The sequence below is a fragment of the Manacus candei genome, unplaced genomic scaffold, assembly GCF_025592945.1.
Source record: "Manacus candei isolate 608988 ecotype Guabito, Panama unplaced genomic scaffold, ASM2559294v1 h1tg000046l, whole genome shotgun sequence".
In the NCBI taxonomy this organism is placed as follows: Eukaryota; Metazoa; Chordata; class Aves; order Passeriformes; family Pipridae; genus Manacus; species Manacus candei.
The window spans coordinates 5,614,023-5,641,999 of NW_026138094.1; the positions used below are offsets into that span (position 1 = coordinate 5,614,023).

Here is a 27,977-nt window from a genome sequence, read left to right on the forward strand (position 1 = left end):
GTGTTACCATGAGGTGATGAAGCCCAAGTAAAAGAGAGAAAGAGGAGGGAGAGCTGGTGCCAAGCACAGCTGCATCCAGTTCCAAATTACTGCTGAGGGTGGGCTCTGCAGGTTGTGTTTGGTCTGTAGAAATGGGTGGGTTTAGGATGCAGAGTTCCCCAAACTGATGTGAAGCAACACAGGGATGTGCCCAAGTTTGGGACCCAGAGCAGGATAGCCATGGCTGAACATTGCACCAGTCCTGCCTCCGACCCCAAACTGGCAACAAATGGGTATAATTTACCTTACTGAGTTTGTATCAGTTTAGTAACTTCAGGAGACTGTAGGGCAAGGAAATCAACTGGATCAAATCCTGCACTAATACCTGTGATTTCTAAACAAATAAAAATAAATTTTTTACCACTACTCCTCAGCATTTTTGGTAAGCCAGGTCATCTTAGAAGACCCTCAGCACAGGCACCTCTCAGGACATGGGTCTTGTCCCTCTGACTGTCCCCAGGGTCTCACAGCATGAGCACTGATGTTCCCCCCCTCTCCCCTCTGAATATGTATATACATACATTTACAAATACACACTTGGGGACTACAAAAGCAGCAAATGTGATAATGTGATCCAACTGTTCAGTGCTAGGCTAGAAAGAAGTATTTTTCTGCCATTATGTGAAAATTTAGCGTGACTGGAACAGAGTCTGCATTTGATTAGGCAATTTAAGAAATGTAAGAGACTTCATACTGTAGGGCAGTGCTGCAAAACAATTGCTCGGAACATGTTCTAAAATTGGTTTGCCTTCACCAGATTTCCATGTGTTTCTGCACGACATCTCAAATGAAAGTATGAGCAGTCACGTGGCAAGTGACAACAGTTTGGTATTATGGTAAATAAAAACAGAAGTTTAAACAATTACTTGAAATCCTGAGTAGACTTTGAGATGAAAAAAAAAAAGGCAACAAACCCAAAAACAAAAAGAAAAAAAAAACAACCCTAACTAAACAAAAAAGCCAACTGTATTACTTTCCAGCCTGGGAAAGACATTTCATAACACATCCTTTCACTGGTGTGGTTAATCTTTAATGCTTAACAAGAGAATAGTAATCGTTAACTTTGAGCTCAAGCTTCCTCCAGGTTTTCATGCCTGTATTTTGTACATGTAATTGATTGTGCCCAGGAAAGTGGTGGAGCACATGCTTTGCATATCCAAATAGGTAACTGGGTGGCCAGCTACCAGATTTGTCTGTGCAGAAAAACCAAGACTAGTTAAAAACGCATTGTTCCCCACTCTCTATAGGCAGTATTCCTACAGGCAAGGCTGGCTGACCATTCCAGCCCTAAGAATGGCATACTGATAGTACCAGCACAGTGCTTAAGATGCTCTGATGTGTTTCTTGCCAGTTGATAGTCTTCTGTCTCTCCCCTTGCATTTTCCAGGAGCCATTTACTTTCTCTCTGAAGGGGGAGCAGTGGCAGCCTTTTCCCTGGCAGTAGCAACTCAGGCCAGCAGGCCCCATGCTCCAGCAAGGCACAGTGATGCAATGCTGGAGGGATGTTTATAGCAGGGGAGAGCAGTGGGTGGAAAGAAGTGATGCTTTCTGGAGTGAGGTTGACAGAAACATTGTCTGAGGCACAGCCTGTTGAGCAGCAGATGTGCCCTCTCCACAGTGCAAATCCCTTTTTATTTTGCCTGTCCTGCTTGTTGGGATGTATTCTTTCCCCCAAACCTCCCTTCCATTTCAGAACATCCCATTCACTTCATCCCGTAGGCCAACCCTGACCTCCTGGGCTTCAGCCAGGATTAAAATGGGCAGGAGTTATCTCGGGGATCAGGGCTGGAGCACTGCTCAAGGTGCAGGCTGGAGAGACAGCAGGGCTCTCAGACAGCAGGCCCGGGGCACTGCCAGCAACTCGCCCTGGCTGTGGCGTCAGCTGGACTTGTGCAAGTTGTGCCTGAGACCTTCATTATGTCCTCACCTGCAAATACTGGTTTATACCTGTCTCAGAGTTGCCTTATCAGATGATGCCTAATCATGCTGAAATGAGTGGCAGTTTTCCTATGTAAATCATGTTCTGTAGGCTTGCAGGAAGAATACTTACTTCCTTCACTTCCAGCTCTCACTCACACTTGTGGCCAACCCTCCTTGAGGGAGGAAAAGTAATACTTTGGTCTAGGTTTTTAGGCTTTTGTTTGAGGCCAAGGGGGGCAGTTTGGGTTGTTCCCAAACCTGCATCTAAGCCTGTATGTAGTACTGTAAGTAATTAGATCTTTGCCATCATGGCTTAAGAGTTCTTGCTAGTTTTCAGTATAAAAGTATTTCGGTCTGAAACACACTAATCAAAAGCACCAGACACCTCTGACCCAGCTGGGAGCTGGAGGCACTCAGGACTTCACCCCGATGAGCCACAGCTGCTCTCCCCAGCAGGGTGGCTTTGCTTTCCTCGGGTTGGGGTCAGGGCAGGGGTAGGAACTCATGCTACCAGTGCTGCCCATGGCCAGGAATTAATGGAAGATCAGTGCCAAGAGTATAGAACAAACCTTGAACATCACTGCACTGACATTTGCTGCACCAGTCCTTGGATGCTTTCATGAATAAATTTAGTATATCCTAGGGCAGTCCCAGTTGGGCATGAGCAGTTTGAATTAATGAAATGCAGGTCTGCTGAAATGGTGAATCCAGAGCACTGCTTAAGTTAAAGTACCTTGCACTCCATCACCAGTAGCTCAACCTTGGCAAAATTTCAAGGGAAGGATGTCCTACAGGAGCTTTGCAAAACAGAACAGATTTGACCATAGATGTGAGCCGAAATCAAAGGTTGGTTTCAGCTGAAGCACTTTTGTGTCACCCTGGTAAGGGAAGGTAGTTAACATTCACTCTCAAAAATTAACTTAAAATGAACATAATTGAAGCAATCACTTACAGTTTGTTGAGCATTTTATTTCCTTTCCTGCTGAAACTACCTTGTGTTCAAGTAAATTTTTGATCACAGGAGAATTTAGCCCTCAAAGTGCATCTAATCAACCACTAAACACTTGCATCATTAAAAGTCACCCTATCCATTTTGCAAGCATTCTGTCAGCTCATTCTGGAGTAAGAGGGGTATGCTTTCTGCAACGTTCAAAGCCTGCAAACAACTGAAGTGTAGCTGGCAGTACCATAAGCCAATTAAGATGAAAGCTGTGATACTCAGTGGTAGGGTTTCATCACTTTAATATTAAACTATCTTTTTTTACTTAGGCATAGATCAAGAGGTGTTAATGCAGAATCCTTAAAAGAAGTCAAGTATTATCTTAAAATAACAGACCTGTTATTTGCACTTTCATGCTCAATTAATATATCTGCTTCAAATATCCTAAATTTTTTCTTCAGAGCTGCAGACTTTAAGGTTGTTATAGAAAGTCAGGAGGGCTACATACAGCAAAGTTTAAATTTGAGTGTACCTTTATAGGACAGAAACAGGTTTTATTACCTATTTATTCATACAAAATCATGCTGTATGTTTCTCAAAGGGACTACAAGAATTAAGTACGTCTCTTTTATTAAAACCACAAATATTTTTCTGTGCTGTTTGATAATTAGCTGAAACAATCTGTCACCAATTTCCACAACATGGATTTATCACATCATAGACAATCTCCAAGATTTGAATGTACAGTAAACCTGTGTGTCAGGCATTGCCTTCAGGAACTTTATTGAAGTCAGCCTTCATTAGAAGAAACACATACTGGAATGACATTTAAAAAAATTATAAAGAAAATCACACTTGCATTGATGCTGGCTGTTGTATCCCTGTTTAGGGAGGATTTAGCACACTATAATGCAATTGCATCATTGGAAAACCTATGTATAGCTATGACCTAAAATGGGAATCTAATCCCTTGCTTCTCGTATAATAAATACTGATACAGATTTTTAAGGCAAATGTTGTGTTCTGTGTGGAATACTTTCTGGCTTGTAAGCAAATGACTCATCATACCCATTTCACACAGTAAGACACAGAAGAAAAAGACCGAAACCAAAAAAATAGAGGCAGGACAAAGAGTAGTTGGTTCCCTCTCTGGAGTTCAAGCCATTAGACCTTGGGCCATGCTGGTCTTACATTTTGACTCCAGTGATACAAAAAGGCTTCATTTTCATGTTTTGATTGCCAAAACATTTTTTGACCTGGTTCCCCCGCTTTGTGGCTCTGCTGTAGTTATTTTATTCTAGTCACAGCAGGGATTAGGTATCTGAGTGAATATTCTCGTGTATCTGTGATTGCCAATGCATACATTTCTATGAGTGTAGGGCACTGCTGAAGACAGCCTGTACCACCTTCATATATTTTCTTCTGAATGTTTTATCTTCTGAAAAGATTGACCTGGTTGACAAACCAAAATTGAGCAACAACCTACATTTCTTTACTAGGTACAAGTGGAGCAGAGCCCCAGTGCCCTAATGGTGATCTGTTCTCTCTGCAGCTGGCTCAAGAAGTTGAACTTCTCCCACCTGGTAGCAGTTAGCATCAGCAAGTAAACTCAGATGCAGATCCTTAGCACACTAGAGGGGAGTCACTGCCAACAGGTGTTTTAACTTCATGAAGCCCAGAATCTGAACCATACCCTTTTCAGGTAGTGCTTTTTAACCTGCTGTAAGTGATTTGTGCATCAAAAGATGATCCCTGAGGCTGTAGTAAACAAGATTTTTAACTTTTCTAGACTTGCCCTTTGTATCCAAAAAAGGGGGAGAGGTGCTGAACAGAAGTTCCCATTCAGAGACTAATGTAGCTTTTATTTGGTTGCAAGTGAAATCTGTGACTTGCTCTAGCCTGGCCAGCACATCTTTGTTGCTTGAGTGTCTTCTGGTTAAAGAGCCCAGCTGCTCAGTGCCCTGAAGCCACTGTCTAAGGGTTCCCTGTGACCCTCACTGAGGGTTGTCTCAAGGGCTGAATGGAAGTTGCTGAGTGTTGCACAGGATCTGCTTTGCTCTGTGTCAGAAACTGAAGTCTCAACTGTAGGCCCTGAGAAACTTGTTGAGCATCTCTAAACAAACAGCAGTAAAAGATTTTTATGTTTTGTTTCGTATTAACTTTTATCTTATTATTAGAGTGGTTTCATGCTCAAGATTTCAGAAGGTGCCATCTGAGAAATGCAGTAGTTAGTGCCTTTGCACTAATTAGTGCCCTCAGGGAGCCATTTGCATGCAGGAAGGAACAGAGGACAGCAGGGATTTCCTGATCTGTCCAAGTCCAGTCACTTGGGATTGTGGCAAACCACACCAACAGAAATTGCCTAAGCTCAGCATATTCAATTCTGCCTGTCCCCCCTCTACGTTATGGTTCACTTGTACCTTCACGCACAGAGGACATCCTTGATCTCACCTAACAGCCTGAGTCTGGTGGAGAAGGAAGACAATGTAGTCATTTACTCAGCTTTTATTATTGCAACCCTTTTCTCCATTCTTTGCCAAACTCTCCACAAGTGAGCTAACTTTTAGGATATATCTTTTGTTCTGACCTGTCTTGAACTTGAGCCTGGATTTGCCATGCTGCTCTCCTGTCTGTGCTTTAGCATTTTGAGAAGCATTTATTGCGTTAAGGAGATTTTTAAGATTTTTTTTTTTTCTCAGTGAGTAGAAGATATTGCATCAGTCTGGTTTGAAGCCATTTTATATGTTGCTTCTCCCGAGCTGGCTGAATGCCCTTTCCCTTCCCCCCTTCTCTTTTACATGGTAGTGCACAGAAAGATGATTGATGGAGTGTCACCAGCACGTTGTCAAAGGCTGGAGTAGATTAATGGGCAAGAAACACCAGCCTGTTCCCCTTCATGTGTGATTGTTTGAAGGCAGGCTCATATTTTAACAGAAATTATATCCTGCTTCTCTGGATTCCCCCAATCAGGAATTGAAGGATGGGATTTGTAGCTGAGATTGAAAGGTACCAGCCACAAAGAACCAGTTTATTACTTGGGACAACTGCCTGCCTTCCATTTGACCAACAGCATCTCCCTGAGGCCCATTTCAGGCAGGTTGCTCTCCTCTTAAACAATGTGGATTTGTGCCACCAGTTAACATTTATACCTCTAGTTCTTTGTATTTGCAGCCAACAAGTAGTTATGGCACAGACCAAGTGGCCAGAAGAGCTCTGCTTTGTGACTTGCTCTCCACCTTAGTGGCACTGGTAACTGTGCCTGTGCTGCAAGGAAGGACCCTATGTGACCCAGAGCAGCTCAGGACCTTTGAAAAGGCTTTTTTGGTTGTTGGCCTTGGTCACAAATTCAGCCTTGGTCTGTGCCTCTATTCCCCAGCTGCAAAACAAGGATAGCAATATGGTAATTTCCAAACACTGCACTTGCCATGGATTGTTTCCTAGCAGAAATGCTAGGAATGCAATTTATAAGAGAAATTAATCAAAGACTGGTCTGAATCCTGGCTGGGGAGAAATAATCAAACCCAGAGTATGATTGTTTTCTGCATTTTCTTGAAGGTAGACTTTGCCAGCATTTTGTAATCAGCTATTCTGGTCCAAACAGATACTTCATCATTGTTATTTGTAGTCCCCAGTAGTGGCCTCCACTAAAAGGTTTGAATGTGGCAAGAATTACATCTTTCACACCAGCCTATCTGTGTCTACCAGAGGCATACACCTGGCTGTCATAAACCCCTGCTCCAAGGGCTAGATGGAGCCCATTTTTCTGATTATCCAGGAAACAGCTGTTCTCCCCAGTTTATTCTCTGTTCAGTCTGATCTCAAGCCTATGTCCAACCAGATAAAAGCTGCATTCAAGAGCCTCTTGAAGCAGGTGCATTTCCTTTTCATATGTGGCTGGAAATCAGAGCTACTGTTAATGTTCTTGTAATAATTTTGCAAGCAAAATAACAAAGAAATCTGTGCTTCTTGCCTGGCTGGTGAGAAGTGATTGCCTCTGGTTTGCTGATCCAGTCCAGCTCTCTGTCTGCCCTTCTCTCCTTCTCATGACAAAGGTCTGTGCTTCATGTAGATATTTTCTTTGATAGAGATTTGTGACAGGTGATGTTCAGTTAGAAGAGATTGCAGAACATAACTATTCCTGCCCTGTGTGTTCTCAGAGTTCATCTCTGGAGTATGCTGAGATGTTTCAGGGGGTTTGAAGAAGACATGAACGCGAGTTTGTTTCTGCTCTGGATGCCATCTCTGGGGAGACATATCCTGGGAATTTACATTTACAAAACTTCTCATTCTTTGAGGGAGTATGATATGCCCCCTGAAATTTGAATCAAATTGAGAGAACTGAAACTCTCCTTGTTTACGTGGCATTTCGGGTGTTTCCTTATTGCTTTTGATACAGTTTGCTGTGTGTTGGCCATGACAATCATGACCCAAAAACAAATTGCCCTTTTTTCTGTAGCCATTTCCTCGAGTCCAGAAGCCAGTATCTGCCTGTGTAAGGCAGGTTACATGGAAGTTTTGTGACTGTTGCCCCAATGAATTCTTCCCAGATGGGACATTGGAAGGAAAGTGAGGAAAAAAGGATCTCTGCCCATGCTTGGTACGGGCAGAACTTGTGCAGCTTGCAGGCTGTGTGTGATTTGCAGCTGGGCCAGGGTCTCTTTGAGTCATGGTGTGTGGGCCACGAACAGCCTCATCTTCTATGCTAACTACAGCCTGCATGGCTGGGAGAGCTTCTTGCTCTTTGGCAATTTGTATTCATTTGTTCTCCAAGAAAACAAGGCTTCAGGGAGGACTTTCACTAAGCACCTTACGGATGTTACTGTGCACTGACTCAACATACAGTTTTGTGCCTCCCCTTTCTCTTTCACTGGGATAGCAGTGGATTGGATATTTGGAGCCTGCTTTTCTTTAAAAAAAGAACCCAAAAAAAAAAAGAAAGATTGTGTAACCATTAATGATTTGTTATTGTGTCTGGGAGCCACTGTGCTGCAGGACTTTGCTCTAATGGTGCTTTCACAAGAAAGAACTAATTTGACTAACTTTATTAATTCCAGTTTGTTTTAAGTTTGCTCATTAGTAATTTAACGCAAGATGCTTCAGCTGCAGAGGCCATGTCAGGACAAGGAAGAGCAGAGGGAAAGTGCCAGGAATCATTAGTGTTTATTAACCACTGCACTCATCAATCTTGACTAAGAGCACAGCCCATTCGTTCTGGACTGGTGGACTGAGATACAGAAATATCATTAACAGTGGAAAATGCTTCTTTCCAGGTCAGTCTGTAATGGGCAGGCATCCAGACAACACCCCCGCCCCCATCCCCAAAATGTTACCAGCCTCTCGGTTGCTCTGCTCACAGTCCAGCCTGAACTGACAGCTCAGCAGCCTTGTGGAAGGAGGAAGCCCTGCCCTTAGCCAGCCATAGTATCAATTAACAAATACAGCATTTTTGTCCCCAGTAAGCATTGCTGAAAGGTTAAGTGTTGTTATGAAGGGGTTTTTTTAATTGCTTTTCAAATTATTAAATGATTAATACTTTTGTGCTTTGCTAGATTGGGTCTGGCACCTTGTGCTGGCAACGTGTTCCTCTCACTGCAATTCTTGAAACATTAAAATGGAAAGGTTTCTTTTTTTTTCTGTTTAGACAAAACATTTAATAACTAATTTCAGCAACTGCAAGGCATTGAGCTGATGACTCAGAGCTCTGACCTGTGAATCAGGGCTGAATGAATGCCTCCAAAAGGTTGGAGGAGGGAATAATACAACATTTGCCAGGTTTCTAATGAGAAATATGACCCCTGCCCAGACCACTTGCGGTCATTAAAGATCACATTTCACTTTGAGATGTGTTTTCTTGCATCCTACCCAAATTGCAACTTGAGTAGTTACATTCTTGCTCACTAAAATATCTCTGTGGTTTAATTGGAGAAGTTATGTTTCCCTTCCCCTCTTAAAAGCTTTGTTGTATAAAGTTGTGGTGCTGTCATACTCTGTAGTGTACAGTCTATAGGGCACACACAACCCCCCCCCAGTGAAAGGCTCTGAAGTTGCTGACTTTCAACAGTAACAAATAGAATGAGGGGGAAAGTGGCATCTTGGGAACCCAATTCAACATTATCCCCTCATTTAAGTCTCTTGCCACCCTTGCAAAACGTGTGACAGTGCTGTAAGGGCAACATTTTGCATTTACTGTGCACATGTGTAAGTCACTGCAGAAGACAAAGCATCAAGTGCCTGGTCCTTGGCATAAGGTCTTTGACAATGGGCATGTTAGACTGAGTACTGATGGCACAGCCTGGAAACAAGCACTAATATTAAAACACAGCATGGGTGTTTGGACAGATTGTGTGTGCCATGACGTTTTGTGGATAAGATTTAGGTATTTTATGGGAAATGGGGTTTTATTGGATGACATTCAGTGATAGAAGGGATGGAAAGAGATTGCAGTTTAATTAAAATTCTAATCCCAAGTTTGACAATTTTTCTTGCCAGGTCAGCAGCCTGCATGTTCTGATTCCTGTGAATTAAATGGGCTGACAGTTGTCAGCTTCTTTGGAAATGCCTCTAAATCCAGCTAAAAATTAGCAAACATCAATATGTTTCAGGGCAGCTTTGAGTTAGAGGTATGCTATGCAGCAGTTTTCCATCAGTGTGCCTACGGGAGCCTTTCCTAAGCTCCAGTTTAGTCCACTGCTGCCAGTGCTCAAACACAGACAAAATCTGCTGTAGGAAGTCACGTTTACTGTCCTGTGCAGCTGAAATCTCACTGTTGTCTTCCTGTTTTCCAGGTAGTTAAACAGTGTTTCCACAAAGGTAGTGCTCATCCTTCCCCAGCCATGAGGCTCCCTCTGCTCTGTGCCTTCCTGACGCTAATGAGCCTGTCCCGGTGCCGAGCTGTCAGCTTCCCTGAGGACGAGGACCCCATTAACGTTGTTGACTACCACTGTAAGTTAATCTGCAAGTGGTGCTAAACACCAGGGAAAAAGTTTTAATGTTGATTTTTGGGGTTTTTTTTTCCTTGGGAGATTGAAAAAAAAAATCCGATTCCTTTCAAATTGAAATGTGTTTACTGGCTTTGTATCTTTAATAGAACACTTAATCATTTTCTTAAAAAAGCAATCAGAAATACAGCAATAACTTCAGGAAAAAGAACATTTGCTGACATTAGCCATCTTTTTCTCATTTATATTCAAGACATTACTCAAGGAATTTAGTTTAAACCCTTCTACACCTAGTATATACAGCTAATCAATGCCATATATTGATTCTTTAGCTCTATAATCCTGAGTGATGGTGTAGCCCATTTTTACTTGCAGATTCAAGGCAATATCCAGTATTTAGAGGACGCCCTTCAGGCAATGAATCTCAGCACAGACTGGACTTCCAACTAATGCTGAAAATTCGAGACACACTTTATATCACTGGCAGGTAATTTTCCTTCACTCAGTTCATTAGATTAAAATTCTTTTCTCTTCTGGTTTTGCATTTATGTGTAAAATTCATTTAGAAAAATGTGCAGAATATGATAAAAATTAGAATTGGGAAAGGACTTCCCAGAGAAATATACCATATCTGTGGCCAGTGCATGAAAATTGGATTTGAAGGCTGCAGTTACTGTAGTTAGGCTAAAACCAATGATCAAATGCTCTTTTCCCTCTTTTATATTGCTGCCCTGCCTGATAAAAACCTCTCCTGATCGCTTTAAACTTGGACTGACACGTCAGGGATGTCAGAAGTGAGGATTACACACTTGCATATTTACAGCCTGGGTTAGTCTTTAACTGAATGGGCAGGCAGAGATGAGGAGCTGGACACTGCAGGTGCTGCTTAAGGACCACACCAATAAAAATCAAAACCACCCCATGTTTCCCATGAACAACCTTCTCAGAAAATCCAAAAGCATTTCATAGGAGTTTTTGGTCTAACACAATATTCTAAAAATCAGTTTAGCTTATCAAATACAGGAGCATAGAATTAATGGATTTACTGGTGTCTTTTTACTCTGCAAACAGGGACCAGGTTTACACTGTAAACTTAAATGAAGTTCCAAAATCAGAAGTTACTCCAAGCAAGGTGAGTAGATGCAGGTGCTGGAAAGGGAGAGGTGTTTTCTTTGGGTTTAATTTTTTTTTAAGAATGTTCTATGGAAAGGAATTTCAGTGTTCTTTTCTGGTCTTATTTAACAGAAATTAACATGGAGATCAAGGCAACAGGACAGAGAGAACTGTGCTATGAAAGGCAAACATAAAGTAAGTTTAGGGTTAATAAACATTATAGAAAAATTATGCTAGTATTTACTATATACGTGAAGTCTGTGATTAATACATATTATTCTCTTTTCAGGATGAATGCCATAACTTCATTAAAGTCTTTGTTCCAAGAAATGATGAGATGGTGTTTGTCTGTGGAACAAATGCATTTAACCCTATGTGCAGATACTATCGGGTAAGAATATTGCAGACATCATTAATCTGTTACTGATTTTGCTTGCACTGATTATGCTTTAGCAAATACATCCAGTGTGATTGGGGAGTGCTTCAAGGTGAAATAAAAACAGACAGAAGCCAAGGTGCTGAATTAAGTTTTGTGGAAAGACAGTGTTGTGCTTTTGTGCCAGTGCACAAAATAGAAATGACACTATCACCCATTTATTCTTCTTCTCCAGCTGAATACCTTAGAGTATGATGGGGAGGAAATTAGTGGTTTGGCAAGATGCCCATTTGATGCCAGACAAACCAATGTCGCCCTCTTTGCTGGTAAGAACTTTTGCTTGTAATGAGTCTAAATGATTAATGACACCAAAGGAGCCAGAGAGCTTTTAAAGCAAGCACAGGAAAGCTAAAGGTGTCATGGTGCCCCTGCTCTTAAATTTTTAAAGGGCCTCCAAAGGATCAGAAGCTGACCTGCTAATAAATAGGTTACAGCAATTTGGGGAAGTGTGACAGCAAAAAAAATGGGGGAAAATACAGGCTAATCAGAATTCTCTAGATTATTAAAGGCCTCTTAATATCATGTTTTCAACTTCCGTTTTAGATGGAAAATTGTATTCGGCAACAGTAGCAGATTTCCTGGCAAGTGATGCTGTTATTTATCGCAGCATGGGGGATGGATCTGCCTTAAGAACAATAAAGTATGATTCCAAATGGATAAAAGGTAATTTGGGGAGTATTTTCCCATACACATAGCAAATGTAATTTCAGTGGCACAGGTCAGGTAATTCACAGCCAGCATGCTTTACACATATGCTACAATGTCAGCATGTATGAGGCTTTCAGTGTGGTATCATTACAATAAAAAAGTTGTTTAATGTAAAAAAAAAAAAAAAAAAGGAAAAATTTTTGTTAAACACTTCAGTGAGTGGATTTGCAGTAACAAAATACCACAGCTGAAATAGAATTTCTGCGAGGCCTTTTTACAGTCTAGTAGCCAACACTAAAGACTTCAAGTTCACTTAAACTCCAGTTCCAAGTTCATTTAAACTCCAGTGCACCCTTATTGGCCATCCCAAAGTATCTGGAAGACTGGAGCTCACATTGGCTGGTGTGGGCCTGGGGGGGAGCCGCCAAGTCGCACAGCACAGTCAGTGTCGTATGATGACTGAGCAGCTCTTTGAAGTAACTTGTCCTTGCTCTTTCTTACAGAACCACACTTCCTCCACGCCATAGAATATGGGAACTATGTTTATTTCTTCTTCCGAGAAATCGCTGTAGAGCACAACACTTTAGGCAAGGTCGGTATCGTCAGGGAGCTGTCGGGGGGGTGTGAGTCACAGCAGAGAGATCATCCTAAACCAGCATCAGGAACAAGCACAGTTTACAATATGAAGTAGGGACTGATACAAAGGTTGCACAGTTTTCCCATCATCATAATTTACAGGGAGGGAAATAAAGGAGAAATAGAGCAGTGCATTCTTCAACCCAAAAGCTGTTTCTGGTCTCTAAGCCTTGCTGTTAGGTGAGCTCACTACAGGTATCTTTCAGTGTGCTGTTGCCTTAACTCTTGTGGCAAGTAATGGAAAATCTGAGGGTGTTTTCATGCTTATTAAAGAAACAAAAGAAAACAACACAAAAGAAGAGTTTCAAAGAAGTTTCTCTAATGTCCCTGGATATTGAATAATTCAGTCATGCCAGTACAGAGTATAATACTCATGCCTCACCATGGAAGGATATTCTACAATAAATTATTAAATCCTTTACACATGGTTAATTAAAGTCTTTAAATCTCAATAACAATACAATTTTGAAGGGGGAAAAGGGTGGGGACAAGCTGTAAAGATGCATTTGCTTTGTGATACATTATGATGCCTGTGCACTACGAGATGAACACCATTTGCTTTCATCTTTTCTGTGCAGATAAATGACAGCGTCCTGTTAACAAAATTATCTTTGCTGTTTTATTAACAGCTTGGAAACAAGCACTGATTTTTTTGCATCTCTCAAGCCTTCCTCCCTTTTCCTTTCTTTTTTTGTCCTTGACAGGCTGTGTATTCCCGTGTGGCACGCATATGCAAAAATGACATGGGGGGATCCCAAAGGGTCCTGGAGAAACATTGGACATCCTTTCTGAAAGCTCGACTCAACTGCTCAGTTCCTGGGGATTCATTCTTCTACTTTGATGTTCTGCAGTCTATCACAGACATAATAGAAATCAATGGAGTGCCCACAGTTGTTGGTGTATTCACCACACAGCTTAACAGGTGAGAGATGAGCAACTTTACATCAAAGGTACTTCTCTGGTTCTCTCTTACACTGAGATTGCTGCCATTGTAGTCTGAGTTCTTGCAACCGTTTTTCTAATTTTACAGCATCCCTGGTTCAGCAGTGTGTGCTTTCAGCATGGATGACATTGAGAAAGTCTTCAAAGGCAGATTTAAAGAACAAAAGACTCCTGACTCTGTTTGGACAGCTGTACCTGAAGACAAAGTACCAAAGCCAAGGTAAAAGGTTCTTACTTATGATGTCATAACACTGTTCTTGTAAATAGCTACCTTAAATCAACTACACTCTTGAGTGCCTTGTTGGGTAAAACCCAAAGCAGAACTTGACACTTCAGCCATAAGGATGCTCATTAGCTGTCTGCCTTCTCTCATTAGCCAAAATACCAAGAGGAAAACAATGCTGTTCTCATTTCAGACCTGGCTGCTGTGCAAAACATGGCCTAGCAGAGGCTTACAAAACCTCCATTGATTTCCCAGACGAAACGCTCTCCTTCATCAAATCTCATCCTTTAATGGATTCAGCTGTTCCCTCAGTCACTGAGGAGCCTTGGTTTACCAAAACACGTGTCAGGTATGACATTGTTCAAAAATAACAAATGTGAAAAGGAAAACAAGAAAACTTGTTGTTAATGATATGCCTTTTGGTCTTGCTAGATACAGATTGACAGCAATAGCTGTAGATCATGCTGCTGGACCCCACCAGAACTACACAGTCATATTTGTTGGCTCCGAAGCAGGAGTAGTACTTAAAATCTTGGCAAAGACTGGGCCCTTTTCTTTGAATGACAGTGTATTACTGGAAGAGATTGAAGCATATAATCATGCAAAGTAAGTATTACCAGAACATCTAAGCTTTTCATCTAGTACTTGGTACCTAGCTAAAAAAGATTATAGTAAGAGAAAGCCAGCTCATTATCACCAACATCACTACTTGTTTGTCATTTCATCATGTTCCTCGTGCTGAATAACCTGAAAATATTTGGTCACTTGCCATTTTGCATGGGTTGAATGAACAACCTAATTCTACTCCAGTGATGTCAGTGGCACAGTCTAATTCTCCCACAAGTACTTCTGAAACGTCAGAAGTATCTGCTGATGTTAAATAATCTGAGCTTATCTTGAGGGGTTGCTCAGGAGTGACCAATAATGTATAAACTACATCTGATCATTTTAAACTTGCTTGTTCTGGCACAAAGAATTTGGGAATGGAAATGTTCCACTTAGACTCTACAGGCATCTAATACAGGACTCCTCTTCTGCTCTGTCAAGATATTTAGGCTGACTGAGAGAACAAAGAAAATGGATTTGGATTTTTTTTTTAGTTCAGCAAATTTGTCACCTAGCTGTAAATAGCAACCAGAAGCTGGCATTTGATAACTCACAGATTTGTTTCCAAAATGACTCAGCAAAGACTAGTAGGTTACATTTGTATATATAAAAAGTCTCTTTTCAGTATTTACACAGACAATAAATAAAATATTTACTGCACAAGGTACTACAGTCACGAAAGCAATGACCTCCCATTATTTTTGCTGAACAGGTGTAATGGAGAGAGCGAGGAGGACAGAAGAGTCATTTCCCTTCAGCTGGACAGAGACCACCATGCTCTGTTCGTGGCCTTCTCCAGCTGCGTCATTAGAATTCCTCTGAGTCGGTGTGAGCGTCACGGGTCATGTAAAAAGTATGGTTACATTCCTGAATTCCCCCTTAAAGGAAGGGCACCAACATCTCTTGGGAAGGAAGTAAAAAATGCATGATTTTTTGGTTTTTTTTCTCTTGCAAGGGCATGTATTGCTTCACGGGACCCGTACTGCGGCTGGTTAGACCATGAGACTTGTGGAAGAGTGACACCAGGCATGTTGTAAGTACTCCTTTTCAAATTAGCCCAGCATCTCTGTATATGCTTTACAGACCCCATGAGCTCAAATCCTGTGCCTCTTCCCTTGCACACAGTTAATAAATCTCCATTTTTTTAAACATGTTTTTTCAGTGCACTGTGCACATAAGAGAACAGAATGCTAAAGTCTGGCCTAATTCTGTAACCTTTGGGTGAAGACTTGCTTTCAGTGGGAGTTTTACATGTGCAGGAGGACGAGCAAACTTGTAGGAAGAGCAGTTGGAAGCAGGAAGGCTGCCTGCAAACCTGAGCAGCTCAGAGAGGAGAGTGCAGAGTATCCCCTCCCAGGCATGCTCCCGGCCAGGGCACAGCCAACTGCAAATATGAAAGCACAGGATTCACAGCGGGAAGAGTAAGGTTGTGCCTCTGTGCTGGAGCTGGGGTGATATATATGCATACCAAAGGCATTTTGCACAAATCAAGTCTGTAATATATGGTGCATTAGCAGCTGTATCTTAAAAAGAGGCCTTTGTAGCAGGCCAGTGCAAAGTTTAACTAGTATAATTGGACGTTGTATCTAAACCCAAGAGCATGCCCAATGGAGAAGACATGATGCAGTTGCTAAAAAAAAGGGATTTTTTTTTTTCTATTTCCTGGCATAAGCACACACAAAGAGTTTTAAAGCCTGGGCTATAGCTAACTTGTGCATTTTGTGAATTCTTTGGGCCATGCACTGGCTGTTGGATATGTTTCTGTTTGCTGCTTCCAGGGGAAAAAAAAAATAAAAATCTCCATTTGTATCCTTACTAATACTGTTAATTGCAGGTTCTCTTTGTTTGTTTCATACAACCACAGCACTGGAGGATACGTACAAGATGTCGAGTACGGCAACACGGCGCAGCTTGGGGACTGCCATGGTAAGGCACAGTCGATGCTGCTCCTTTGTAATGTCTCACTGTAGTCTGTGGCCACACCTCACTGTGGATGTTAAATTTCTGATGAGCTTTTCAGTAACATGATGAACACATCACCTGGTGTTACTGTGAATGTTCACAAAGCTGAGCTTTTTGGTCCTGGGTGGCAGAGTTTTTGTCTTTCCTTCACCAGTTTACAACTATTTGGGGTCTACAGCAAAGTATTGAAGAATTTATTTTTTATAAGCAGTAATATTTTAGTTTTTATTTTCCATTACTCAGGTTTGAGATCTTTTGCTTTCTTTTTGTTACTTTTTACTGATTACTTGTTCCTTTAATTCTTTTAGAAATTTTGCCTACTACAACTACACCAGATTACAAAATATTTGGCGACCCAACATCTGGTTAGTTTTTTTTAATTTTTTGAATTAATGACCTTTACTTTCCTTCAGTTCAGCATTTTCAGCCCTTTTTTCCTTCCTTTTGCACAGTTGGCAGTCCTCCATTTTTGTGCTTTTACTCATGTTCCCACTGATGGTAAAGATAGTCAGACTCTTCTCACTCAGCACTTCACCCTGTGTAGCCGCATGTTAACAGCTCATTATTTATTGAGCCATCTTTTATTAAAGAGCCTGATTAACATAGATGACATCTTCACTGCACGAAGTCCACTAAGCTTTACTCTTTATCCCCAGCCATGTGTTTGTGAATGCCCCTATTGGTCATCTCTAGTAGATGAATGGCAGAACTTCATCATCTTCCTCCTTACCTCTCCTTTTCTCTTTTCCTTCTTTCCCAGCAAGCTTTCTGCACAAATACACATTTTCTAAAATGTGTATTTCTATATTTTTGAAATGCTTTAAGTAGTTTATGCTAATGGATAAAAATTTAACATCACAAACTGTGTAGCTGAATGAGAACTTGTGTAGATGGAAGTGGCTTAGAAAGAACATTGTGCATTGTCAGATGGACTTTCACATCCTTTTCTCCTCCAGTGACTTTTCTAATAGTGTTTCCAGTGTCGGCCTCTGGTGTTCTGGGACACCAGAGTGCTCCTCTGTTGAACTCAAGAGCAGAACCTGTGTTGACTTCAACAGGAGCAAGACTCAGCCCTTATTTTCCAGTCTTTGGTTCTGGAACTTGGGTCTTTATTTTCAAACCAAGGGCACATTTCTGACTGACAAATACAAAAATAATCTATTTGTATGTTAAATTTGCAAGGGTGAAACAAGAACATTATTTTGTGGTTTGGTTTCTGACATTTTCACTTCTGTAACATGACAAGAAGTTTGAGACAAATATCTTCCAGATCTATTTACTCATAATGCAAGTTAGAGACTCACTTAGGAAAGCAAAACAAAACCGTGTTACACGGAAGTGCTGCCTGGCTTCATGAGTGTTTATTGACTGAATTTTCAAAGTGATATTTTATGACACAGATACAACTGAACCTTATTTTCAAGTCCTGAATTTGTGTGCTTTTGAAGTACATTTCTCAAGTCCAATCTTGAGCCATAGACCTTCATGCCTAAACCTACTGTGACAGTGAATACAAAACACTTGAGTGTGCAAACTAGACTGTGAATTGTAAACCCAGTTTGATGTGTTTCCTGCTCCTGTCTGTTTTCACATAGGCTGTGGTGGTTCTGTTCAGCAAACGTACTACAGAGAGCCAGAATCTATGCAACATTATTCCTTAAGAACCATTACAAAATAGAGGTTAAAAGCATTCCTTTTATCCCCACCTGCAGAAATAGCTCATTCAGCAGTTCCAGGTATACCATAATAACAATAATGGAGCTGATCTGGTTTCTCAGGCGTAACCTGTCATGAGCGTGTATCTTTCCAAGTAACTTCTTTTTTTTTGAAGATGTTTAAAAGGCAGCCAACTATGTTGTCTCCAATGAAGAATACAGCAATTAAGTAGACTGAGTTGTGCTTTTCACCCCCACAGTTGCTTACTTTAACTTTTGCACTGCTTTCATGTTTGACTTCTCTGGCTTTTTGGCTAGCAGCTGTTGATGTTTAAATGTACTTTTTTCATACTTAAAGTTTTGAAGTGATTGATTTTAATCAGCCATCTGTACTTCTGCAGAGTGTAGGGGGGTCACATTTTGTAACTCCCGTTAAATACTGTCTCCAGTTATAGCTTAGATGTGCCATGAAACACATTAATAAAAATCTGTTTGCCACCACAGACATGAAGTTCTCCTCAGCTTCCATTACCACAATGGCAAGTATCCCAGTTATATCACCTAAAGTGATTGGTTCCTGGAAACCTAAAGTGACTGGCTCTCGGAAATTTGTAGTTCAAGATGACCCAAACACTTCTGATTATTCTGATCCATTATCAGGTGTCCCAAAGGGTAAGGCCTTACCAGGGAATACATTGCAGCTGAATGGAAACCTGATAGTCTCAGCATTGCCTAAGGCTTAAACGTAACAACCATGATTGTTGGGCTATATTTTACACCCATTTCCTGTGAACATGCAGACAGTGCAATCATGTTTTTCATATATACTTATCCTGTGGACAAAATGCTGCTTAGAGATTATAATGAGAAACACAGATAATAAGCTCAGCCTTTTATTCCTGGGATGTTTCAAAACTCCCATTGAAATCAGTGGGAGTTCTGGATGCATTAAAAAAAAATTACCTTCAAGACTTGCCTGTACCTCTGTTTGTTGTTTTCAAACCAGTCTAGTTTGGTTAAGACTATTAGTCCTCATGAATGGTTGCTTATGTTTGGTTTTTTTTCATTTGGGTTTTTTCATTTGGGTTGAAGGTGGGGGGGAAACAGAAAACAATCAGAGCTCAGTGACAGATCCTTGTGTTAAATGGGGCATATCCCAAACACTGCTTGCCTGGAGCATGTTTCTGAAGAACGTGGGTCAGAGTAAGAATGTGCTGAATTTTTATTCTCTGGATATGAGCATCAGTTTACAGATGGTCTCAGTACATACTGAGACACGCAGAGATTTTTAGCTAAACACAAAAAGAAACCTATTCTGCCTGTAGTTCATCCTTCTGTTCACTTAGCTAAGTGAACCTTTGATTAGGCTGTTATGGCAACAGAGACTTTAATTTAGTAGGACTATTGCAGTCAACCACAGAATCGAGAAGCTTCCAATCCAATAACCAAAACTTAACACAATTCTCCATCAGTGCACAGTACAGTGAGGTGACAGACATGTTTGCACAATTCTGTATTTACTGAAAAATCTCACCAGCCAAAAACCATTTGTGTTTTATTACCATTCACCAAAACATATCAGGTTTCCTATCAGCCATTATGGCAGTGCATTTGTCATTTTTATTTGTTGCAGCTATTTTCCGTTTTGCTTTAAGTTTTTATTATCATTTGCTCTTGGTTCTGAATCACATTTTGTGTCGTAGCTATTAATGAACTTTACTCGTGTTTTCCTTCTTCTTCTGCACAGTGCCATTAAAACCTGTAACCCTGAACATTAACAATGTTCAAAGGCCTTGCCTCTAACAAAAAGCGAATCTGTTCCTTCCCTCTTGCTCTTTCATTCTAACATCTCTTGGGATAGCAACAGAATTACTTTCATTAAAAACTAACATTGTCTTAGCTGCAAGATGTCTGTGGTTGCTTTAAAATCTAAAAAAAAAACAAAGGGAGCTTGTTAATACACAAATAAAAAAATTAATCAAATATTCAACTTCTTAGTCTAAGCTAAAAGTTTCTAAATTTTAACATTCTCTAATGACTTACCCTGCAAGTTGTTTTTTTTATGTTATGTAAGTATTTATGTTCATTATTGGCTAAAAAAAAAAAAAAAAGAAATAAAAATTAGTGCTCTAACAGAATCACATGATCCTGAACTTCAAGACTTGTACATTAATATAGTGCCAGGTGTGCACTACACAGTGTCAGGGCCAGCAACATGGGGGTGGAGTAGTTCACAAGTTTTGCACTGTATTACAGTAGCATGGTTATAACAATGCAGTATGTACTTTGTACATTTTTACACAACATTTGCATAATCCTGTCTCTCCTTTGATACTGATTTATGAGTTGGGCAGAAAAGAGAGAGAAATCCATCCATGAGTTATTAATTGCTGTCTGGCCCAGTAGGACCTTCTAACCTCAATTTTCCAGCAGAAATCATTAATGTTAATAACATAAGGCCCCTACTTGTGAGCCTTAAAGGAAATTTGGGGACAGGCTAAACAAAACATAAGGAGAGAGAAACTTCGACAAGAATACCTTATTATCAAAGCAGATAGACAGTCTTCATTTAGACTGGTCAATGCTCACACAGTCATTTTTATTTATAAAATTATTTGCATTCACCAGTGGTGTGAATTGCAGAATCCTACTGAGTTACACCAACACAACACCCAGAGCACTTACAAACACTGAGTAGACACTTCCCTGAGGGAGGCTGTCATCTTCTGAAATGTGTCAGTGTGAATACCTGTAGATTTATGATATCCTGCCTGTTTTTTGCAGGTGTAAGGTGGGAAGTACAATCAGGAGAGTCCAACCAAATGGTACATATGAATGTCCTAATCACTTGTGTCTTTGCCGCTTTTGTCCTGGGAGCCTTTATTGCGGGAGTGGCCGTTTACTGTTACCGGGATATATTTGTACGGAAATCCAGGAAAATACACAAAGATGCAGAATCGGCTCAGTCCTGCACGGACTCCAGTGGGAGCTTTGCCAAACTGAATGGGCTGTTTGACAGTCCCGTCAAGGAATATCAACAGAACATTGATTCACCCAAACTGTACACAAACCTGCTGACTAGCAGGAAGGAGTTGCCTCCAAACGGTGATACAAAGTCCATGATGATGGACCACAGGGGACAGCCTCCAGAATTAGCTGCACTTCCAACTCCTGAATCTACACCAGTTCTTCAACAAAAGACTCTGCAGGCTATGAAAAGCCAGTCGGACAAAGCGCATGGTAACCTCAATGCTTCACGGAAGGAAACCCCACTAAAAAGCCCTCAGTTTTTTCCTTCCAGTCCTCCACCCCACTCTCCTCTAAGTCATGGACATATTCCCAGTGCTATTGTTCTTCCCAATGCTACCCATGATTACAATACATCTTTCTCAAATTCTAATGCGCACAAGGCAGACAAAAAGATGCAACATATTGATCATCCACTTACAAAACCATCCAGCAAAAGAGACCACAGGAGATCTGTTGATTCCAGGAACACCCTGAATGATTTTCTGAAACACTTAAATGAAACTACTAATAATCCCAAAGCAATTATGGGAGATATTCAAGTGGCCCACCAGACTTTAATGCTGGATCCAATGGGCAATATGTCTGAGATCCCACCTAAGGTTCCCAACAGGGAGGCATCTTTATACTCTCCTCCATCAACTCTTCCAAGAAACAGTCCCACAAAACGAGTGGACGTTCCCACCACCCCTGCAGTACCAATGACCTCTTTGGAAAGGCAGAGAGGTTATCACAAAAATTCTTCACAAAGGCACTCGATATCTGCCCTTCCTAAAAACTTAAACTCACCAAATGGTGTTTTGTTATCCAGACAGCCAAGTATTAATCGTGGGGGGTACATGACCCCCACGACAGGCACAAAGATGGACTACATGCAAGGGACGCCTGTCAGCGTTCACCTCCAGCCTTCCTTGTCCAGGCAAAGCAGTTACACAAGCAATGGCACCCTTCCTCGTACAGGAATAAAGAGGACACCCTCCTTAAAACCCGACGTGCCACCAAAACCCTCATTCGTTCCTCAGACAACTTCAGTCAGACCACTGAACAAATACAGTTACTAGGACATGTCTGTGCTAAAATGAGTGTGGCATTGACCTGTACAGGTTGTGAGATGATGTTGTGGTAGACACATAAGACAGAGACTTGCTTGTTATTAAGGAGAACAAAGTGGCCAAAGAAACTGTCTTTACTTCAGCAACATCTGTGTCTTGCCACGTGTAGCTGTAGCAAGACTTCGTGTACTTGCTACGAGCAAACACAAAAGAACAAAGGAAAGTGCTGGTCATTACATTTCTTTTGTTTGGAGCTAAGGAGACATGTAGCACAATGGGGTGGGGGCTACGTTACTGTTCTAAATAGCTAAAAACAGTTATTGGGAAAAAATCAGTAAGCAAATACTTGAAAAATGGGTTCCATTTTAGACTGCCATTAAGTGTGGTCATTCCCATTAAATGTGAACATTTTACTATGTATGCATTCACCTTGCCTCTTGCACAAATGTCAGAAAATGGTAATGTCTCAATGAATAGCTGGGTTAATAATCAATTTGCTGGAATTCAGTCTCTGGCCCAACTGTAGCATTATTTTTTTTTTTCTCTCCATGTGTGTGGCATTTTGTTTTTGCCACAGATAAGCTGTGCGTGTGTGTGGATGTGCGTGTGTACTGTACACACTAGGATGTACTTAGATTCCCATTGCATCTTTTATGCTATGGAATTGTTTACATTGAGCATGACTGAACAAACAGATGACTCTGCCTTCTGCAGCCCGTTGGGTTCAGTTTGGAGCCAGCTAAGGATGAACTGCGCATCTCTGACAGCCTCCTGAGTGGTAACGCCTTGATGAAACAGTCACCCGGTGAAAGAGTGCAGATGTGTTTAATTCTTCATAACTCTGTTATGCTGCTATTGATTCAGAGCTGTGCATTTCAAATCTAGTGTTTTGGGCTGGAACGGGGGAGTTTTACTGTGTTTCCACAGTGCCTCCATCCAATACCTGGCCACTGTGAACTTGAGCCCCTGTACTTCTCATTGAGGGCAGCTACTAATCAATTCACTTGGCAAACGCCTGTGTAACTGGAGAAGGTTACATTTTTGTTGCATTTAATTATGCCCTACACGCTGATAGACTCTTGTCAGTAAAAAAGAAGAAACATTAATTGGCCTGGCAGAAGCAGTCTGTGAAAACTCAACTGTAGTGCAATCAATTTGTTTTTGTTGTGTAAAGTAAGGTTTGTTTTTTTCCAAAGTCATGCAGGTAATGACAATATTCTGTAAATATTATGTGTGAGTTTACCTGAATCTGTGCATTTTGTGCCTTATTCATGCAAATGATAAAAGTACTAAAAAAAAAAAAATTAAATCTGTCAAGTGTTCTCACTATAGCACATATCTCCCGAGTGCCAGTTGTAAAACCTTTCAACAGCACCCAAAAAAAAAAAAGGATAAAAAGCAAGAATAATTAATGGTAACTAAAGGCAGCCTACAATCCAAGAAGACAGCAGCATTAAATCACCTTACCATGATAAACATTCCACTCCAGCTCTCTGAAGGATCAAACAGTTATAATGTGAAATCAAATGAGGTTTCTAGGGTAATGGAACACCTGCTAAAGTTGTGTAAGCTATTTAGTAGGGTTTACAGTATCCACTTGCAGCTGATGTTCAACACAGATGGCTATTTTAGCTTGCAAACTACACACTACCACATTGTTTATTGAACATAACTATAGAAATAACCATGGCAGAAGAATATTCATGAATTAGTGGGACAAATAACTGCAATGGGTTTCAGAGACGGTGGAGATTTATATTATGTGTTCAAAGGGGAGAAAAGGTTAGTCACTAAAAAACTGGATCTCTGTTACAGAACAAAGAATAAAGGATAGAAGTAGTCATTTCTTCTTGTAAGGCTGTAAGGGACATTTATTTCCTGAGACCTCTGGATCCAAAAATCAATGATCTCTCTTCCTAAACACTTCTGTCTTGCAACTAAAACACTACAGATTAATAACTATTAAAATGTACTCCGTTGTCAAAAGACACAAACTGATCCGAATTCACTTTACAAATATTAATACAGACTTGTGTGACCCGAAAGATAAATGTATGTGAACCCTGATAACCTCCTGTAACATTGTGCTGCCTTGTAGATGGTAATGTGAGTTCTCTCAGTATTTATGTTGAAATTTCTAACATTCAACCTAGTCCTTATTCTGTTAATTTAATAATAAAAGATGCTTTATCCATTTGTGCAAAGGTAAACGCAGATTGTATCTTTTTTAATGGTACGGCATAAAAAAAGTAACCCTTAAATGAAGCTGCTCTATACTATAGAGTACTTTAACATGTATAGATATCTTGTAAACTTGTATTGTGGATGTGTAAATAATACGTTCTTTGGGTTTTTAACACCGCATGTAAAGTCAAAATAAAATATTCCAATGTACTGAGAGTGTAATTTCATTATTAGTGCAGCTGGTTTTAGATGTGTAGTTGGGATTACAATGGAGGAAAAATCTCTGCTTACCTTTAGTAGTTCAGTGAGGAAAGCACGGAGCCATCCAGCCGCTCATCAGCCGTACGGGAATTGCGGAGGTGGAGGTGACACTCACCAGTCCTTCGTTTTCCTCGCAGCCACACGCTGACATGGGTGTTCCTGGGGAGCAGTGAGGGTCTGGAGGTGACTTTCAGCCTCCTGAGGTGAATACAAAACGTCCAAGTAACCAGTGTGCAGTGGCAGAACACAGAGCCAGGGCTGCCCACATGGCACACCAACATGTTGCACTGAATTTGAAAATGTGCCCATGTGCCCATATGAAGCCTTTACTGGAGCTTGATCCAGGTTTCACCTGGGCAAACCTTTCTTATTATGGTAAAAAAAATACCAATTTTGTGCAAATGCAGCACAGTTTTGTAAGACGGTAACATGTTCCTTCTAAAATATAGACTGCAAAAGACAGAGCTAATTACTGGTAAAATTAATTGCAGACCCACATAGCAGGACATTCCTATATACTTATTAATGCTTAATAATTGAAATTCACATTTCCTGCAGACAGTAAAGCCCAGCAGAAAAATATATGCTGTATATTTAGTATGTGCCAACATCACACTTGGTCTTAAGATAATTTAGTAACAGAAAACAACTATAACGTACTCTTTTAATTAAAACTGGATTTTAGATAATGGATAAAAACTATGTTTTTATGAGATTATGCTGTCAAGGTATTAATCATTTGAAATTGCTGCCCATGTTTTAGGAGTACAATGGCACCTAGTTTTATCTTACTAAAAAAAACCATCTTTTAAAGTAAAAAAAGTATGGTGCTTTAAAAAAAAAAAAAAAAAGGCCAAAAATGCTTCCCAAGCCTATAATGGCTCAATACATATTTTTCTAGTGCCAAAGAAAATTTATATTTCTTTTTACTGGTGTATTATATTTTTTCATTGGATGTCTTTATACATGAAATGAAGCATCAAAGACATACAGCTGTCATATGCTGCAAGCCTGTGCTGCTTTTCCACTTAATTTCCACTAAAATTAACGATGCCTTTGACACCAAAGTGTCAGCCAGTGTGGCTAAAGGTGGTCCTTTCATGGAGAGTCTGTAGCATTTGAAGCACACATCTACTGAGTCATTTTTAGTCAGGCATTAAAAGTCATTAGAAAATTACAAATTTCTATTTTAGTGACATATAAATGCGCATCTGCAATGCAAATCCTGGGGTACTTTTTTGTGTTCAGAAAACGTCTGTATTTTATCTAAAATGTGCCAAGTGACCATTTTCCAGAATTACCTGTTTTGATCTATATTGAACCAGCCTTCCTGTAACCAGAGGGACGCGGTGGCTGGACACGTGTGGCCAGACCATCATCTCTCCAAACATCTGCTGAGCTCAATGATGGCTCCAAACACCACAGAAGTCTATAAAACAAATATTTACCATTTTTTAGAAAAATAAGTACAAGAAAATCTCTCCCTTTATTAACAGAGAGGGAACATGGCAGCCAGTGGCTAAGCAGCCATACCAGCAGCTTCTAAACTGCTTTGTCTCCAAGGATGATGCCAGAGCACCCACCTACAGACATCCCATTCTGGAAGGGAACTGCAGCAATGAGGAAAACTTGGAATGAAAAGAAATGAACACAGGATCAGTTTTTCTCCTCCAATGCTCTCTTGGGTCAATTGGTTGGTTTTAAGCATCCTAAAGTCTCTCTTGAAGAACAATTCATGGCCACAGCTGATGAGCACACAGAGGGTGCTTGATGCAGGTGAGCAGGATCATCCTGGCAAGGGCAGGTCCCAGGCCCAGAGCACAAAGCTGGCCTGAGCACCCAGGGCTGCTGTGGGCACGGGGCAGCAGAGAAAAGGCTGCTGCTCATCTCTGCCTTGCTTTGGTTTTGTTAGAAAAAAATAATTTTGAACAGAACACAAAAGGGCTGCAGGCCCACACTAGTGAGATGACTGCAAGAAAACCAATTTGTAAAACCGTGAGTAGTTGTCTCTATGACTGTGCTGCCAGCACAAACCTATGGCCTTTTAAATTGGGGTCTTAAAGTAATCAGAGTAGTTAGAAAAATCAGGATGCCTCTGTCTTAGTGCTGTCTTGCTAATGACTCACTCTGTGACCCTGAGAAGATTATGCAGGGTTTATGCAGTAAATGGCTCCTCAGAATGCAGTGTTCTTAGTGCAGTTGGTCTGTTTGTAGCATTTTCCACTTAATGTTTCCTTCTCTATCTGTGATTCTGAGAACCAGCAAGGACATCTTGCAGGTAAATAAAGGCAAGGAGAAATACCTTCCCATCTGGGAAAGGTTAGTATTTGCAGGAGTAGGGAGGAGTTGGTTGGTATTTCCCTGGGTGCCTATTAATTTCATGGCATGGAAAAATATTTTTTAAAAATTGATCACGACAAAATACCTCATAAATGGAGCATCTGGACTTCAGCTAGGATGTGCAAGCTTTTCATATAAAAAGCAGTACCAGGAGACCAACGTACCAAGACAGCATTTGTTGTTCAAATGTCATCATATCACAGTATGAAAGAGCAAGAAACCAAAGGATTTGGGAGAAAAAAAAAACCACATTAAATATTTAATTAGACTGAGCTTTGCTCAGAGAAGTAGGGATTCTCACCTTTTTATTCAATCCTACTAAAGTTCAGCTGGTGTGAGGGCCTGACTCTGGACCAGCCATTGCTGCCTGCTTGCAAACATTTTTGTAGGCACATTGAGTTGGCCAGACACACATCTGAAATTATAATCTGTGCTGAACTCTCGACTGAGAAACTGTTGCTACTCTGCCTGAAATGAAATTTATTGGAAGCTCTGATTTTATTAGTGCATTCTGAATTCATCCGATGGCCTGATTTATGGCCTACTCACTTGCTTTTTTCCTACAGTCACTAATAACTTTTCTGAGCTCCGCTCGTTAAAATTGTAACTAGATCCAAGTCTGTGTCCAAGTGAAGGCTGCTGACCAGAGTGGAGAGGCCAGAGTGTCACAATGTTTAGGTAAGGGTTGAGAATTCCTTGGGCTGCAATGGTGACACTGCGTCCTCTGTGTCAGACTGGTGCCTCTGCCCTTCATGTCAGCCAGGAAGATTGTTGCTCAAGCTCCTGTAATGCTTTAAAGGGTAGGGAAGGAGAAGAAAATCTACCACATGGACAAGCTGTCCTGACCATTTTCAGGAATGATCCCCATTTGTCAACAAAAAAGGCAGTTTATGACTGAAAAACTTGAATGGCCAAAAAAAAAAAAATCACAATCCCCAAACTGACCTGCACACACCTTGCTGTCCTTGTTTTGAGAATCAGAAGCAATTTTTCCAGGTCAGAGTCTCACTGACTTGAACAAAATTGAGCAAAGAGTAACAGTTCTCCATGAAGGC

General features: G+C 40.7%; 1 protein-coding gene and 1 long non-coding RNA gene across 15 annotated transcripts in view; one reads left to right on the top strand and one right to left on the bottom strand.

The window, feature by feature from the left end:
- The window catches only part of SEMA6D (semaphorin 6D), a 131,528-nt gene extending 107,993 nt beyond the window's left edge, over positions 1-23,535 (top strand). For 5 of the 14 annotated variants that reach the window (XM_051797141.1, XM_051797142.1, XM_051797153.1 and 2 more), the window contains exons 2-19: positions 9,685-9,841; positions 10,213-10,324; positions 10,909-10,969; positions 11,083-11,145; positions 11,240-11,341; positions 11,562-11,652; positions 11,930-12,049; positions 12,538-12,626; positions 13,375-13,592; positions 13,701-13,832; positions 14,029-14,184; positions 14,268-14,441; positions 15,154-15,294; positions 15,397-15,474; positions 16,276-16,367; positions 16,712-16,768; positions 18,563-18,730; positions 20,843-23,535. In XM_051797141.1, coding sequence (XP_051653101.1) covers positions 9,733-9,841; positions 10,213-10,324; positions 10,909-10,969; positions 11,083-11,145; positions 11,240-11,341; positions 11,562-11,652; positions 11,930-12,049; positions 12,538-12,626; positions 13,375-13,592; positions 13,701-13,832; positions 14,029-14,184; positions 14,268-14,441; positions 15,154-15,294; positions 15,397-15,474; positions 16,276-16,367; positions 16,712-16,768; positions 18,563-18,730; positions 20,843-22,146 — 3,267 coding nt within the window. In that variant the 5' untranslated portion in view covers positions 9,685-9,732 and the 3' untranslated portion in view covers positions 22,147-23,535. Of the gene's footprint in view, positions 1-2,749; positions 4,602-9,684; positions 9,842-10,212; positions 10,325-10,908; positions 10,970-11,082; positions 11,146-11,239; positions 11,342-11,561; positions 11,653-11,929; positions 12,050-12,537; positions 12,627-13,374; positions 13,593-13,700; positions 13,833-14,028; positions 14,185-14,267; positions 14,442-15,153; positions 15,295-15,396; positions 15,475-16,275; positions 16,368-16,711; positions 16,769-18,562; positions 18,731-20,842 lie in introns of those variants that run through there. The other 9 variants (XM_051797144.1, XM_051797145.1, XM_051797149.1 and 6 more) reach the window with 9 other exon arrangements.
- Positions 20,103-27,969, bottom strand: LOC127475377 (uncharacterized). Its single transcript, XR_007906183.1, has 4 exons — positions 27,868-27,969; positions 25,884-26,011; positions 24,613-24,780; positions 20,103-20,151 (listed from the first exon to the last, which is right to left on the bottom strand). It is a non-coding gene; the product is annotated as an uncharacterized LOC127475377 (long non-coding RNA).
- Positions 27,970-27,977: the final 8 nt, after the last annotated feature.